The sequence below is a fragment of the Dunckerocampus dactyliophorus genome, chromosome 7 (assembly GCF_027744805.1).
Source record: "Dunckerocampus dactyliophorus isolate RoL2022-P2 chromosome 7, RoL_Ddac_1.1, whole genome shotgun sequence".
NCBI lineage: Eukaryota > Metazoa > Chordata > Actinopteri > Syngnathiformes > Syngnathidae > Dunckerocampus > Dunckerocampus dactyliophorus.
In genome coordinates this window covers 16,207,325-16,225,184 of record NC_072825.1, presented here as the reverse complement: position 1 = coordinate 16,225,184, position 17,860 = coordinate 16,207,325, and the positions used below count along the sequence as shown (strand labels likewise).

The window sequence follows — 17,860 nt, the reverse complement described above, 5'->3', positions numbered from 1 at the left end:
GGATTGTAACAGCAATGTAAATTAAACGCTCAAGATTAAACACTCTTAACACACAACATAATCATCAAACTTACCGGTACTTATTCATCCATGGCGTGTCTCCTTGCTTCTTTCTGCTATTAAAGCGAGCTCTGTGCGTTGAGGCGTTCATGGGCACTCGTAATTATGAGGGTTCGCTGCTAATTGTTTTTAATTTTTATTTACGTACCCCCAATGACAATTGGCGTACCCCACTTTGGGAATTTAGGGAGTACAGCACGCATGTACGACGTGACATCAGTGCAAGATGGCGGCTTTGTAAACTCTTAGCTTCTACAGTCAACTTTGTTACAACCCTGCGTCTGGTTACAGGAATTACAACATGCAAGCAGTGTGGATGATGCAGATGCGGCTTGGAGAAACACCTTCTTGGACAGCCAGCCGCTTTACGGAATGGAGGCGGTGCCACAGCAGATGGAAGCAATGCTGCAGCAGTGGCCTGACGATCAGGCTAAAAGCTAGGCAATGACTCTGGTCCCATCTGTTCTTATGGATCACATCAACAGGCAGGGTTTTGGAGCTGAAGCTAATCTAATAATACAAAAATACAAATGTCTTAGTTTGATGAGTACAAGCATTATCGCCTCTGCACCAAACTTTACTGTTGTCCCGTGCATCCAGGTAGGTGTCGTTATCCAAAACAGACTGGTGACTTCACAGAAAGCGTTTCTTGGCACCGTGCTTTGTGATGAAGGGCTTGCTTGCATGCAGCTACTGAGTCAAGGAAACACATGCCATAAAACACCCAGCAGTTTTGTTTTTTTTTTTTTGCTGATGTTAATGCCAGAGGAGGTTTGGAACTCTGCGCTAATTGAGTCAGCAAAGCATTGGTGACTTTATCGCACTGTGTGCATCAGCACTCGGCGACCCCGCTCTGTAACTTTATGCGGTCTGACACTTTGCGGCTGAGTTACTGTGGTCTCTAAACGCTTCCACTTTGCAAGAATACCACTTACAGTTGATGATGGAATATGTTAGTGAGCGGAAAGTTATTCAACTGAGTGGTTACAACAATTAAATGACTCATTATTTCACAAATGTAAAGGAAAACTGCCTTCATTGATTGTACACACTTGTGACCAGAGGACTGAAAGTAGTGAATTAAAAGGCGTACATATGAAATGAGGTGGCACAATTTTGTGTTTAATTGTTAAAAAACCGACAAGGAAAATTAAGAGCTGCGTCGCTTTTATTTCAATCTTAAATCAAAGATACATTTGGTGTGAAAACAATGACGAGATGGGCAGGAAATAAACAGCAGGAGAGCACTTCAGTTGTTGTTGGTTAGTTTTGCTTTAATGTATTCTTCCTCTGTGCACTCTTCTCCCTTGACTCTTGTTGTCTCGTCTAGTTGTGGCCTTGGAGAGCCTCCGCCATGAACAGCTTCCCGAGGTTCTGCGAGGTGAATTCCTTCACATTCTGGCAGTAGTTGTTAATTTGCCCTGTTGGAGGGTAGCCACATACATCCACGCCATACGTACGTTTGTCCACAGACGCACACCCAAGCAGGTCGAGGCCGGAGGAAAAGGGGAAGGGAACAGAAGCATAGCAAAACATCAAATTAGTGGGGAGAACAGAATAAATTGCAGGACCGGGAAGCTGTTGGGGGCCGAGGAGAGCTGAACAGCATGAAACAGCAGACATGGGGGTGGTTCACTTGGAGATTGAGCAAATAAACTTTCGATTAATGTAATTTCCAGATAATGGGGGGCATAATTACAAAGCAGAGCCTGAGCTCCTGTGAGGGGGAAAACTGGAGGTTGATGGAGTTTGGACAAGTGGAAGGTTCTATCTTGGAGAGGACACAGGAAAATGCACCGTGTACATTATTGTACCTGCAATGAGTAGCGTGTCCATGCGAGGTGGAGGCTGAGGGGGCTTGAACATTTTGGTGATGTCCTCTTCAGGCAACGGCGCCTCCCCTCGACTCTGGCGCTGGGCATTTTCCTGCTGCCGCCTCTGGAGGTACTGTAAGGAGTGATGGGATGGACAAACGAGGCATTAGAGGACTGCACAGGTAGGGTATAATAGGGGTCCAAGAGGAGAAAGGGTGAAAATATAGGGATAATAACGGGGCAAGATACACAACATCAGATAGCAATGGCAGGTGAGTTAGACCACCTCAGCTGCCAACAGTGCAAGCGTAAAAGAGATGTACTAACAGAAGAAGAATATAACGTGGAAGTTACGGTGCCATCCAAGTATTGGAACAGTGAGGTCAATGTCTTTATTTTTGCTGGAGACTAACAATATTTGGGTTTGACATCAAAAGATGGATATGAGACCAGATAACAGCGTTTCACCTTTTATTTCCAGGTATTTACATCTGGATCGTTACACAACTTACAACCCAACTTGGAACCCACCCATTTGTCATGTTAGCAAATGTACTGGATCATGTGACAGGTGTTTTTTTTTTATTTATTTCAAAGTTCTTCTTAAATAATCTTTGTAAAATTTATTTTCATAATATGACATGCTAATTTGCCAAAAAATACAACTTTATTTTGTTTTGTTTTGTTTCTCATATTCCACCTTTTATTTAAAAATGTATTAAAATGACGTTATTTTACTTCATAATACGTAACATATTTATTCTCTTAAAATTTGACTTTCTCCCGTTAGAATCTGATTTTTTTTAACTTAACATTTTATTATTTTCTGACAGGTGTGTTTTGTTGCCCAAGTGTGTTCTATTACATTGCTTATTTGATTAATAAATACCACTGGATGTCTACACTCAGTTTTACATTGGGTAGGATAGGGTTTGCCTGTGTAAACTGCATTTTGAGGTGAAAACAACATGAAAATCAGAGAGCTGTCTATCAGTGAAAAACAAGCAATTGTGAGTCTGAGAGAAGATAAAAAAAAAATCCATCAGAACCATGGCAGAAACATTGTTCATAACCAAGACAATCATTTGGAATGTCCTGAAGAAGGAAACCGCTGGTGTACTAAGTGACACTGACATGAACTGACCTCACTTCCAATACTTCTTAAGGGAACTGTATATTATATGAGGTTAGAAGGCTCTCGTGACTTATCAAAATTAGGGGATATTTCATTCTGTGTCAGTGATACAGCGCTATTAACAGTGCATAAATTAGCTACCCTTTTAAGAATGTTAAAATATTTCAACAACCAAATTACCTTTGCCACCTCTCTCGTGCGTTTGTGTCTTCATCTAGATAATTTTGTATATCTGCAATCAGAGATCGCATTCAAAGTAGAGATTGCACTGTGCAAGCAGTTGCTAAGGTTTTCTTGACAATTGACAACTCACATACAATGAGGGTTATGAAACACAAAATGGATGGATTTGAATGAGCCTTTGTGTTCCGTGCAGCTTTGACTTTCTATGTTCGCTTTAGACGGAAATGATCGTGTCCCACATAGCAGCTGTCAGACAGACTGCAGAAGGATTCCTCTGTAGTGTGTTGTATTTACCCTGCAACTTCACAAGGCTTCCACAGCGTCCTGCACAGAAGCATCCCCGCAGCTACAACTATACCGAGCCTCATGTAGCAGAGAGTGTATTTCTGGGTATGTCTTATATTTGGGCTTACACCAAGAAGTACATGCTTCAAGTTTGCATCAAGGCCTTGTTTTAACACTTGAATCATCTTGAATTTTAGTCGAGAGCATTTCCCAGCTCATTTATATGCAAGTGCAAAATAACTAGAAATGTATTCTAATAGCCAAGTTAACCTGCTGAGGATCCAGTATATACATTGCATCCAGGAAGTATTCACAGCACTTCACTTTTTCTACATTTTATGTTCCAGCATTATTACAAAATGGGATAAATAACATTTTTCCTAAAAATTCGACACACAAAATCTATAATCAAAATTTTAAAAAAGAATAAATCACATGCACATTGGCATTCACAGTCTTTGCTCAATACTTTGTTGATGCACCTTTAGCAGCATTTACAGCCAAGTATTTCTGAATATGATCTACAGACTTCACGCACCTACTGTATCTGTGGACCATTTGAACATTCCTCTTTGGATGGGAAGCGTTGGTGTACAGCCATTTTCACATCTCTCCAGAGGTATTAAATCGGATTCGAGTCTGGGCTCTGGCTGGGCCACTCAAGGACATTCACACAGTTGTCCTAAAGCTACTCCTTTGATATTGTGGCTGTGTGCTTAGGGTTGTTGTCTTGCTGAAAAATTTACCATCTCCAGACTCGGTAGTAGCAGAAGTCTGGAGGAGCAGGTTTTCATCCAGGATGTTTCGATATGATCTTTGCCTCTACCCTGACTGGTGTCACAGTTCCTGTGGCTGACATAGACTCTTAAGTGTTCAATCTCTGTCTCATCAGACCACAGAATTTTGTTTGTTATGGTCTGAGAATCCGTCATGTGCCTTTTGGCAAACTCCAGGCAGGCTGTCTTTTACTCAGGAGTGGCTCCCGTTTGGCCACTCTACCATACAGGCTTGACGAGTGGATTTCTGCAAAGGTGGTTGTCTTTCTGGAGGGTGGTTCACGTGCTAAGGAGGAATGATGGAGCTCTGTTAGAGTGACTATCGGGTAAATCGGCATCATTTTGATCAGGATCTTTCCTTGAGTTCCCAAACACGACAAGTGTTAAGAACAGCATGTTTTCTACAAAAATCTACAAAACATTAAAAAAAATCTGAAATCTTCTGCCACTACCAGATGCCGAAAAGCTTGTTCATGCTTTTGAGACCTCCCGGGTGGATTATTGTAACTCCCTGTCAGTTGGTCCAAAACACCGCCGCATAAGTCTCAACCAGAGCCAGATGAAGAGATCATATTTCACCTGTGCAAGCCTCACTGCACCGGTTACATGTAAAATTTAGAATCAAGTTCAAATTCTCCTTCTTACATACAAAGCACCACACGGAGATGCACCAGCATATCTTTGATAGCTTCTAGTGTCCTATGAACCCCGTACAACACTGCTCTCCCAGAATTTACACCTATTTGACACTGCCAGGATTTTTAGAAGTAGAATCGCAGGTAAATTCTATGTTCTGGAACCATCTCCCTGACTCTATCCAGTGCGCAGACACCCTCTCTGTATTTAAAAGTAAAATGAAAGGTTTTTGCTCAAGCATATAGTTAGACCGACTTCTCCTTATACACCTCTCTGTCCCTTGGACTAAGATAAAGACTCTCCTGTTTTCTCATTTGATCTACCATCTACCCCTCCACTCTATTTTTTTCTATCCTAACACAACCTGTCGAGACAGACGGCCGCCCCATAGAGGCTGGGTTCTGTTCAAGGTTTCTTCCCCAGAGGGAGTTTTTCCTTGCCTCCGTTACCAAGTGCTTGCTCATGTGAGGTTCAGTTGGTTTCTCTTTTCATGTATGAGCGTGATCATAGACCAACCTCGTGTGTAAAGTGCATTTGTTGAGATTTGGTACTATAAATAAAATTGAATTAAATTGAATTAATTGGCCCTTCTCTCCCAATCGCTCAGTTTAACAGCTGGCCAGCTCTTGGAAAAGTCCTGTTGGTTTCAAACTTCTTCCATTTATAGTTGATGAAGGCCAATGTGGTCATTGGGACCTTAAAAACAGTACATATGTTTCTATTGCTTTCCCCAGATTTGTGCCTGGTGACAATCGTCATATCAATGTGGCAATGTGTGAAAAAGATGCATCCGCCGCGATGTCGCAGCCATCTTGTTTACGTATGTGTTTCACAGTGGACGAAGATGTGAGGGTCACAGCATCACATACACAGCAATGGACATCTGATAGCGCGCATTAATATGACGTCTGAGAAAGTAAGAGCAGAGCGATTTGTGAGGGGAAAAAAGCATTTTTGGTTTGCAAATGTATTGCTCTTTTGAACGCATATTGTTTTGAGAAGCCAAACTCTTTACTTAAGTAACCCCAATAACTAACGGGAACTAAGGTTCTCATCACCGAAATCCGACCAGAACTGGGCTCACGGGACCAAGTGGGGGATAAGTCACTGTTGATGGACTACACTGCTGATGGGGATGTCATACAGTTTCATGTCAAAAAATCTGAACTAAGCCTTTAACATCCCTTTGAGGAGGCTGTTCCTGATTTGAAAAAAATGTTGCAAATCCACAAAAAACAAAGCATTCGCAGTTAAAGGTGTTGCTGCCTTGGTTAGGTAGTGCATGGGGGTGCTAACTTTTGACTGTGACCATAATTTCTGGTGTATACGCCGCTAATTTTCTCTCGCTTTGAGCCCTGCAGCTTGTACAGTGATTGGGCTAATTTATGGCTCCATTTGCCATTATGCTTACAGTGCAGCTTCAGGAAGTAGTCATGTTGACAAATGAAGTGGAAGCTAATATCACATTTTGAAACCTCATGCAGCAATCTCTGACATATCTTGAATAAGTTTGATCAAGTGTAGAGTTACTAAAGCTTCTGCTTGGACTGCTCGGACTGCCAACCGTCCACTATCACCAACAGGTTTCCAAAGGCAGGACTACTGCGTGATAGCAGGATAGCTCAAGCTAAACGGCTAATTTGCCTCGAGGCAAAGGTGACTCCAACAGCGACAACAAATGAGAGAGAGAAACTAACAAAGTGTGTGACGAAGGAATAATGAGGCTGTTGTGATTGGCAAATGTGATGCTGAAGAAGAAGACTTTAGTTGTTTTAATTCCTAGGGGGAGGACGGCGATGAATGACATTTATGGTAAGCTACTGCTTAATTAGCCACATTACATGCACTGTTTGGGGGTGAGGAAGCATTTATTTACATTTTATTTACATTTAGCGGGTGCGGCTTATATACCGGTGCGCTCTATAGTCCGGAAATTACGGTATATTCCAGCCACGGCCGATGTAACACAAACCCATGCGCATTAGTTATGTTTGTTGTCAGCTTATGATAGTGATTTGGCAAAGTTTCGCTAATGTTAAATATCATTGAATGTATAGCCTATAAAAACCACACAATGACACCAAAGTGTAGGTCGCTTCTCTGAGACTGCCTATGTCTATGCACGTGCAACAGACATGTACAAGTATACAACACAGTGGTGAGTGAAAGCCATGAAGGGCAATCATTTTTACAAAGTTTAACTCCAAATTGTGACAAGTAGACATTTATTTGTACAATCTGTTCTCTATTGGTAACAATATTCTAGCCGGTGATGGTATTCTTATATATTTTTTATTCCTTTGAAGCAATGTACCGACTAAACTGACTGACGTGAAAGTACATGGATGTCTTTACCTAAAGTTATCCATGCCAGCAGTGCATTATTTAGAAGTGTTACCATAAAAAGCCATAAAAGATTACACTGTGGTGAGACAAAAACATGAAAATACATAAATCAGGGGAAGTGACAAACATTTCCTCTACCAAAGTCTAACGGAGAACCTGCTATTTACAGGTTTTGCAGCCTTCCGATGATTAATAAGGTTCCATTTGTCCCAGAAGCATCAGGGTCAATAGCACAAGATTACAGGGCGCAAATACAGTAGATACATGAAAGGTGTAATAGAGCTCACTTTCAGTTGCTGTCAGTGCACATATTGTTCACTGTACATAACTGCCCAAAATAAATATATAAAGTAGACAACATCAAAAGGTTGTGTGTGTGTGTGTGTGTGTGTGTGTGTGTGTGTGTGTGTGTGTGTGTGTGTGTGTGTGTGTGTGTGTGTGTGTGTGTGTGTGCGTGCGCGGCTCGAGGCCTGCGATGATGAGAAGGTCGGTGGGGGAGGGTGATAAATCATACTGGCTGCAGTGTGGGTGATTGGCCCGGGGACGTTTGCCTGTGTACGTGTGTTGTCTTTTTGCGAGGCTCACGTTGTGAACAGTGATGGGCTCAGAGTTGTGTGATTATTGTACGTCTGGCCGATGCTTGTGAACCTGGGTGATGATGAAGGCAGAACATTAACGCTTCAGACATTTTCACAATTCCAATCTCTGCGAGTAGCGACAGAATTATTGAAGCCGTTTGAACGTAGGTGGAAGTTTGTTGTATCTACACAATGCACATTAGTGAGCCGTCTATGCTACCATTGTTATGACTAATATATTTGTGCGTGCATGACTCTCTTTGCTTGTGTTGGCAGACATTTATGATGCATCTGATTGAGGCTGTGAATGTGCTAACCCTGATGAGTCTTCATCTGTGAATCTTTCTCTGCTTCTAGCTAAGTGTGTTGTATATGGTGTCTGTGCATGTTAAGTGTTTTTGAACACACTAAAACACATTACTGCTGCAGCTTTTTAATTTACAGCTGATGAAAACTGCATGAAATAGGTCTCCGAGATGCTGAAAGATAATAAAAACAGGGTTATTATAGGACTTATTTTCTAACTAATTTGCATATTAAAAGAAAGTATCACTTGTTTCAGTTTATGAAGTAAAACTAATATCACATTTATACATATAGGACCATGTAGGTTTGGATTTTTTTTCTCCCTTAATAATAAAAAGTTTCATTTAAAAACTGCATTTTGTCTTCAGTTGTGTTGTCATTGGTTAATATTTAAATGTGTTTGATGATCTGAAACATTTAAGTGAGACAAACATGCAAAAAAAAAAGAACTCAGCAAGGGGGCTAACTTTTTCACACCACTGTTAATAGATGGAAATCCCCTTCAGAATAAAAGACCTGCGAACCACTGACGTGTCCGTCGCGACTCACCAGTTGAAATTCACTGTTCTACTACGTCCACGGTATTTCACAGGTAAAGAAGCAAGACTCAGATTTGACATATCATGTCAACTACAACACACCTTCTTAAGTAGTCCTACATCAGGGCAGGAATGATTTGTGGTAAAAAATTAAATTTTTTGTGGCTTTGAGTACAGGAGCAACAAAGTACACAGGGGTCGTATTGCAGGTGGATCATGATTACAAATAAAGGTAAAATGTTGGACCAGGTTCTAGTCATGAGTTATTAAATATTCGGGCATGTGTTGAGTTCAACCATTCAATCCAGCAGCACAGAGAGGAAGCGGAACTTTAGTTTCTTTCACGAGTAGTGAGCGTTCATGTTTTATGTCCTCTTTCAACAAGTGATGATATAGCCTACAGTAGTGAGCAGCATCTTGGTCAGGACAAAACCAATATGAAATGAGGCACAGAGACAAACTCACACCTGATGTGCTTCCATTCATTTTTCAAAGCAGATATTTTCCACTGAAAGGCGCCCTAAGACAGACAGGCCATGTAATTCAAGCAGACAAGAGAAACCAGAACTTCAGAAACCAATACAGACCAGGGAGAAGATCAGCAGAAGCAGCAGTCAAGCAGGAACGCAATAAATGTAATTTCTTTTCTACAGAACTTCAAGGATGAAAAACATGTTTCAAGCTATGTTAATAGAGACATCCTTGTAAAAGTCACTTCTCGTAATTTAACTCCAAGCAGTTGTTAACTCAAACTGAACGTGTCTTCGACGAGGGGGTTAACCAGCCTGGACACTTCCACCAGATGTCTCCTGACTTGTTTATCATTAGGAGCTATGAAGACAGGTGTGATGGCAGAGGTGAGACAGAGTAACGCTACCAATGGGGTAACAAGCGCACCAAATTAGGACAGACATACTGTTGTATATGACACGTTCTCCAAACCTGATGACTAAAAACCTGACCAGGGAGTCAACATTTAAAGTTGAGGGGCACTCAAAAGTTGTTTATTATTTGCAGTGTTCCATCGCCGCCACATCATAAAAAAACACGTAAAAAGATAACTGTACAATACTGAGCAATACTGAAAAAATACTGGCAAATAAAACTGACATAAATAAAATTAACATTTTATTCACATGCAGTAATTTGGCCCAAAAACTATATATTGCTTAGCTTCTCATTGCAGTTGGTGTGTGTTAGAAGCAAAACAGCAGGCGTTTAAAATGGCAACTGGAACCAGAAGTCAGCTACAGAGTATGTCGCCCGTCTGTGATGTATTCAGTGGTTGACTTTCAAAAATGTTAATACAAAATATGTGTTACAGTGTTGTACAACGACAGTACAACAACATCAACAATGCTTAGAGAGGTCGTAAGTCAGCAGTTACTATTGTGGCTGTAGTTGGCAATAGTGTTGACCTACACTGCATCACACTTAGGTATTTCCAGTGTTTGGGTTGCCTGTCTTTGGTACACGAAAGGTGTGCAATATTAGAAAAGGTTAGGTAGCATACTACTTTGTCTGGTAGAGCAGTACCGTTTCAAAGGGAAAAGGTAATGCATTGCTAGTTTTAATTCAAACCAAACAGGTTTCTGTCTGTACTGAAATAGTGAATGAAAGACTGACACTGGCATGTGCACATACTGAAACAGATGTTACTGGAGGTGTATATTTCAACATTTGTTGTTTACTGTAGTTAATCGTGGAGTTACTATCATGTGAGTCAGGGAAAATGTATTACTGTAGTATTTGTGTGTGTGTGTGTGTGTGGGCGTATTCTTTGTAGCTTGCATGCTGTGATTATTGTTGCAATTGGTCGTATTACCAGCTGAGAGAATGACACCTGCGTTTTTTCTGCAGAGACTGTGTGTGTGTGTGTGTGTGCACCTTAGTAGGCCTTTCCCTAACATATGCGGGCTGCAATGTTGAGATTTCCTTTGCTACTTGTCTCACAATGTCTGTGGGTGGTGTGAAGGTGCTAGAAAGTTTGTGTATGTATACAAGTGTATAGGTGAGTATTACCTGGTGCTTCTGCTGCTGCTGTTTACTCAGATTGCGGCTGTAGGTGTTATATTTGACGATGTCTTGGCTCATGTCATCCACTCTGTCCATCAGGAGCTGAAGGCTTTTCTCCAAATGGTTACTGCAAGACAAAGTTGTTAATCATTCACATTGTTTTGCTCAGTGACAAATTTCCATTTCCCAACCCTAAAATCATGGCTTCTAACTCAGGCTGCCAGGTCATCAATTTATTTAATTCATTGTGTTTAAGAAGGCAAGATGAGCCAGCTGGTCCAATGGATGGATTTTATTACAAAAACAACAATGATGGACCAGTCAAACAAAAAGTGATTTGCACGTTCTGCAAGACCTTCAGTTTCACCAAAGCTGTACATACTGTACTATGCCAATGCAATGCATGCGTTTGTTGGGGCTGCAGCTTGTGAGTTCAACAAGAGGCTTGCGCAAGATTACGTTGAATGACCAAAGGCCATTAACATGAAGTAAGGCTACCTCTGGTAAACTGACCAGCACAATTGCCAAATGGATCGCAAAGGACTGTAGAGGACATTGACATTTAAAGTGGTGTCTAATTTAATCTAATTGACAGTTTAAGTGGTGTCCATGAACGCATCCTACAAGCCACAGCGATGGCCAACATCCACAAGCTCTATGACACCGAAAAGGAAAAAAGGAAGAGGTTTTTGAACAATGTCGCCCAAACAGGAGACCACTGGACATCAATGAGTAATAACTGCTAAAATTAATTCAGGCAGTCTTCTGTTTACCACACAAAAAGGAGTAATGGGCAAGACGGCCCAATTTAATTGTGCAGGATAAAAGTGATAAAAACAGATAAAAACTCTTAGTTTCACTATTCTTACTGTGCTGCGTTTGAAAAAAAAAAAATACTGTTAGAAATATAGTGGAACCTTGGCAAGCGTCATTCATTCGTTCCAGAAGGTCTGACTCTAACCAAAACGAATGCTAACCAAATGTATTTTTCCCATAAGAAATAATGTAAATCCAATTAATCCGTTCCAGAAAGTAAAAAATGTTAACACGGCAAGCGGAATTAGAACTTACATTGTTAGAATTGTTTTACTGTATGCATGTAAAACTATAATTATAAAACTATAAAATCGTGTTTTGGCCCACATTCCGAAAAACATGCATGTTAGGTTAATTGGAAACTCTAAATTGTCCATAGGTATGAATGTGAGTGTGAATGGTTGTTTGTCTATATGTGCCCGGCGATCAGTCCAGGGTGTACCCCCGCCTGTCGCCCGAAGTCAGCTGGGATAGGCCCCAGCATTCCCCCGCGACCCTAATGAGGAGAAGCGGCATAGAAAATGGATGGATGGTGTTAACATTTTCGAGAGTCAACCGCTGATGACATCATAGACGGGCAATGTACACAACTTCTGCTTCCACTTACCATTTTGTTCGCTAGCTATTGGGATGCAAAGAAGAAATGACCTTTTGTGATAAAAACAACATATTAAGAATGCAGATCGACTCACCCAGTTTATTAACAATACGACAAAAGTCACGCCATGTTGTATGCTAGCCAGAGAATGCACGTAAACAGACACAAAATTGTGGCAACATTTTTCAACGTTCACCAAAAAAAACAACCCTAACCAGGGCGGATGCTCACCCAGGTTCCACTGTACCAGTAACTTTGATTTGATTCAGTTTAAAGCACAACATACTCGCATGAATATATAACTTAAATATGTGTATATGTACAGACAGATGTTTTATTATTAAAATTAGATTAAAATTTAATTATTCACATGTATAATTTCACTGTAAATCAAACTATCCAATATTATCAAATCCACTAAAATGTCCTTGCATCCACATTCAGTAAAATTTCTAATGTCAAAACGCTTTTGAGGTCATGATTAAAATTTGAACAAAATTTTCAGGGGAAAAATGCTTTGTCGTCGCTTCATTCGTCATCCACAAAGCATTTGGGTCTTTTGATAAATGTTGCTCAATGAACTACATGTGTTTGTTTTTCAAAAGGTAATGTACAGTGCGTTTTAGGAGTTTTTGCTGTGAAAAGGAAAGAGATGTCTGCTGCAGTTGTAAATAACTGCAACATACCAAAAAAGTAAGGTCAGAAACCGTAGCAAAATAATGAACATGCACTCTCTTAAGATCTGTAGAGAAGAGAGGAGCTGCGGTGTTAGATGATAAGTATCTTTAGGTTCATCACCGAGACTGACGGCTCTAAGAGGACACGCTGACATTTGATATATTGTTGCCATTATAAAAATATTGATCATGCCTTCTTGTAATTCAAAAGATAATGGCAAAAGGTGTTGCAATCAGATTTCTATCAGGTGAAAGTTTCTCACAACCCCCTACTTAAGAGGTGGAATGGATTAAGGCCATAAAGCAGCAACCCTTCCTTTGACAAGGGGAATGCTTGATACAAAAAGTAGCAAACTGTAGGAGCTTTGACATTTTTATAGTAAATTAGTAATGGATATTGATATCAATTCTGTGGTACAGTCAACAAAATACCATATCAAACAGCATAAACAAAACACAGTAAAAACATTTTGACAGCCGTAAAGAAGCCTCTTAAGGCTATTTTTTATATCCATAGTTTTAACAGTCTGAACTTTCTGCGCTTACGCATCAATAAGCACATTCTCACAGTTTCATTGTACTTTCCACAGAAAAGCTTTACACTTAAGGACCCTTCTGCATGTGCCTTTGCACACCACTTATTCTTGTTCCACATCTCTATGTTTTTCCAACACTCACTACACAACACCACCAGGCACGTTCTCACGTCCCGTGAGCCTAATTGTAAGTGGAGAGTCTCACTGCTGCTGCAAGTTCAACCTTGACAAGGCCGCAGCACTCCACTTCTCGTTTGTATTTATCTCTGGAATTACTTTGTGAAAGTTTGGTTGATACTATAAAAAGGAAAAACTGAATAGTTTGTCGTCCGAGAGAGCATTTCATTCATCACACAAAAAGCTAATTGAAAGTGCTTCTCTTTCAAGAAGCAGAAGTCACAGATTTTTGTGGTACAAAGTAGACTGTTAATTGGCAGTCCGGTTTAATCGGCTGATTATAGCCATTAGCGAATAATTGGTAATAATCGGCCAAAAGTTATTTTTACTAATAAATTGCACATAATATAGTATAGATGGTAAAATGATGCAGGTAATGTGGTGTTTGTCTTAAAAATTAATAATAGGGCCCAACCGATTATAGCCTTGAGAGAACAGATGTTTAAAATATATCTATACTATAGCCAGCCTCTGTTGGATTGGCAATAATACGGGCATGTGAAAGTAAAAATCGTAAATCATACAAACTTTTCATGATTATTTAATTTCCCAAAGGATTACTGCCCTTTTGCACATCATATTTTTTATTACTTTTATGTTCAAAATGTTCATATGCTACTTGTTCCACACAAGTTTGTAAGCATTTTAAATTCATAAAATGTTCTCCCTTCAATTTATATATGTGTAACAAGTGTTTGGAACTATATTTAAGTCATCAAAAGCAGGTATTTACTTGTTTTTTTTATTGAAAAATGTAAAAAAAAATTTAATGGTCCGATATATCGGTTCCCGAAATGTTTTATTCCCTAATATCGGAATTGGCCCTCGTATAAAGTGCGTGTTTAGCAAACATTACAAGAAACAGTGGGAAAATAAGATAAGTAAGAAGATCCACAAAGACACACGAGGGATCAAAAAAAGCTACTGACTGACAAAGACGGGGTACTTTGGAACTTTACAACTAGGAAACATTTACAAGAGAGCTGGAAAAGATTTCAAATTCATGCAATTCATCACTGGGATCCATGTCATCATCTGTGGTAACAACAACCTCGTTTCCTGAAGTGAAACGGTATTCACTCAGCTTTCCAAGTAGATGACATAGACAAATGGGGCTGCAGATTAGAAAAAGAGACAAAGGGAAAAACATTAAATAAAACCCATTATCATTTACTTCTTTGAAGGACTGGAAATGAGAAGAGAGGGTGTGAATGTCACCAGAAGATGTAGCGAAATGGACACTACAATTCAATACAAAGACAGAAACTGAGCTGCAATCTGACAACGTCAGGAAACCATTCCATCTTGTCAGACAGTCCATTCCCAGTCATGCCAGGAAACCTATCGGGAAGGCAAATAAACAGCTCCTCACGTGCTACACTGTCATATATTAAACAGTGTACTACTCACACATGTTAATCTTCTTTGCACCGTGAAAAATAACATTGAAAGGCATATTTCCTATGTTAGATGTGTGCTCGAATGTTGAAATAGTTACCTTTTTTTAACACACGTTTCGTCACTGAAGGAGGAAGTGACGTCACTTTTAGAACCCTCCCAAGTGCCAATGGAATGCATTTGTTTCTATATTGTTGTGGCACAGTCGTGGTTGAATTCCTGTCGTTTGTTTATTTTGTATATTTTGTTATATTATGCCCGCTCATTGTGTGGCGGGCTTTTTCTCGAACACGCGAGCAGAATGTTTCTAAAAAGACAACATTCGCTGCATCAGATTTTTCGGTACTGGATTTCGGCACATTTAAAGGACAGTCGTTTTGATACCGTGCTTCAGATAAAGGAACATATAGGACCGTAAAGTGCTTCCACCCCTTCAACCCCGGGGGAAACACTGGTACTGATGCAGAGGTAAATAAATAAGCCCCAGAAGACAAGAAAAGCGTGGCAAGGTGGCAGTAAGTTAATATAATTATTTTTCTACTAGATATATTCTACGAATCTTATAATAATATAGATTTTCATGCCGAATTTCAAGGCTTGCATAAACGATCGCCTTGGCTACTCGGTCTTCTTGTATCTTGGATTTGATTCGTCAGTGTCGATAAGTAAATCCACATTTTTCTACTATACAGTATATATTCTACGAATCTTAGAATACTATTGGTTTTCATGCCAAATTTGAGAGCTAGCTAAATAGTGATTGCTGCTCACTGTCTTGTATCTTGCAGTCGATCTGTCAGTGTCAACCACTGCCAGTCCAACATCATAACTATGGTTGCCACTTTTTGTGTGTTATATCATACTTATCACAACACAATATTTGTTTTGAATATTTCACTTTCTTTGCTTTGCTGTGCGTTCATGGCTGAGTTTTGTTGAGTCTGGTTGCCGTAAAGTGTCCTCGACATGACACAGCCAAGATGGCGGAGGTTCATAAAATTAATTTGATAGTATTTTATAGTTGTTCACTAGCAGATGACAGTAGTATGACAAAAACATCTATTTTAATTTTGTTAGTTTTTTTTTCCCCCAAACTGTTTTTGGTGACATGAGCACTTTTAAGATCTAAATATAGTACAAGGTAGCTTGTAGATATACATATACATATTTGTATTTTGTAACTTAAATAAAACAACTAAATTGCAACTAAATGCTACTAAATTGCAGCAGCAGGCGGTCAGGGCCAGCAGAAGCACTGACCTATATTTACAACTTTACAATTCTAGTATTTGTTCCATGAAATTGTATTAATGTATTCCCAACAGTTTATTAACTTCATTTCAAAGCGTGTCTCTTGGCTGCACTGTGTCCAGTACGTGTATGCATTAAGGGATGAAGTTAAAATATCTGTTGTTTTATTTTAAACTCGCATTGGTACTTGCCTTGTATATACAGTATCTTACCTAGCTTTTGAGTGTTAAGTTGCTGTGTGATGATTTTAGTGTTCTTTGTAAGAAGACAGTGAGTCAGAATGTTACTGTATATTGAGTAATGACCTCCTGCAAATTCCAATGGGTTGACAAGCTTGCTGTGAGATTTCTCATAGCTTATGATTGGCTCCTGTCAAATAAAGAGCTGCCTGGTCCTCACAAACTCGCGCACGCTTATAGTGTGGTGCGGCTTGTATATTGACAAATCTGTTTTTCCTCTCTAAATTGAGTGGGTGTGGCTTAAACACTGGTGTTGGTAGTTCTCCATTGATACACAGCAGAATTTTTACACGTGTGAATTTTGTTTTAGGCTGATGAATAAATTTTCAATGAGCTCTCATCTGACCTGCTTGATAGGTTGAGCAGCTCATGTTTGTCGGCGACTGTGGATTTGTCCTCCAGCTCCCACATCAGGACATTGATAAGGTGAGAGTTTTTGATGACAATAGGCACCTCCTCGAACATGTGCTCGAAGCCAATGTTAGCCTTCTTCAATCTGGAGCGTAAAGAGAAAGACAAAAGACAAAAAGATTGAAGGTCAAGTACTTTGCTTTGTGTCGAGGATAAAACAGTCATTCATCAATGCTTTTTCACATCCATTTCAAGTATTTATACAAGTGTCACATATTTCTGAAGCTATTTAAAGGTGAAGTCTTTGGTATGAAATACCCAAGAAGTAGTTTTAAAGGGAGCATCCTATCATTTGAGTGAACAAAAGCTTATTGTGTGGTTCAACACACACTACACTCCTTATCAAAATTTTTAAACCAGGGGAAAAATTGCAAGAATTTACATTTTTGAACTGATCTCAAGAAGGTTCTAAGTAGAGTTTCAAAATGCAAAAAGAAGACATTGAAGTGAGAACCAAAAAAAAATGTGACTAAGCAATTTATTGCAAATCATTCATCTGGAATAGGCTGTTCATCAGCTGAGCAAAAGTTTAGCTAAAAAAACAAACCTTTGTAAAATAGAAACATAAGTTTTAAATAAGACTCAGTAACTTAAAACAATCAGACTGCAGACACTTTTTTGCTTTTGTCATCAAGAGATCCTGACAGTGCAAGTAGCTGACAGAAAATGACATTGATGGCCAAGATTTGGTCTTTTAGAGGTCTTAAACTATACCTATTTCGCTTTATTACTCGTTTGCAAAAAACAGCTTACTCAAAACATTTTGTGTCTCGCTCCCATTTGTTCTTTCTGCATTTTGAAGCTCTACTGAGAACCTCCTTAAGATTCAACTGTGCAAAATGTAAATTCAACTGGTCTTAAAATTTTGATCAGGAGTGTGTGTGTGGTACAAGAGCCCTTTACAGCCACGCTCTGAAAGACTGACCCACCTCTTCTTGAACATATTGGCAAGTGAAAGAGTGTAATAACCACCACTCTGCTTTCAGAGAAAATATGCTCTTGGGTATGTTTTCAACGTAGTTCTATTTTTTCACTACTTTGTATATAATGTTTGTTCAAATAATTGCAAATGGAAAACTGTAC

At 39.6% G+C, this 17,860-nt stretch overlaps 1 protein-coding gene across 1 annotated transcript in view; it reads right to left on the bottom strand.

The window, feature by feature from the left end:
- Positions 1-1,199: 1,199 nt before the first annotated feature.
- LOC129184967 (eukaryotic translation initiation factor 3 subunit H) overlaps positions 1,200-17,860 on the bottom strand; it is a 64,047-nt gene continuing 47,386 nt past the window's right edge. The window contains exons 5-8 of the mRNA XM_054781551.1: positions 16,713-16,862; positions 10,681-10,801; positions 1,875-2,007; positions 1,200-1,481 (exon numbers count right to left, since the gene is read on the bottom strand). Coding sequence (XP_054637526.1) covers positions 1,387-1,481; positions 1,875-2,007; positions 10,681-10,801; positions 16,713-16,862 — 499 coding nt within the window. The 3' untranslated portion in view covers positions 1,200-1,386. The remainder of the gene's footprint in view (positions 1,482-1,874; positions 2,008-10,680; positions 10,802-16,712; positions 16,863-17,860) is intronic.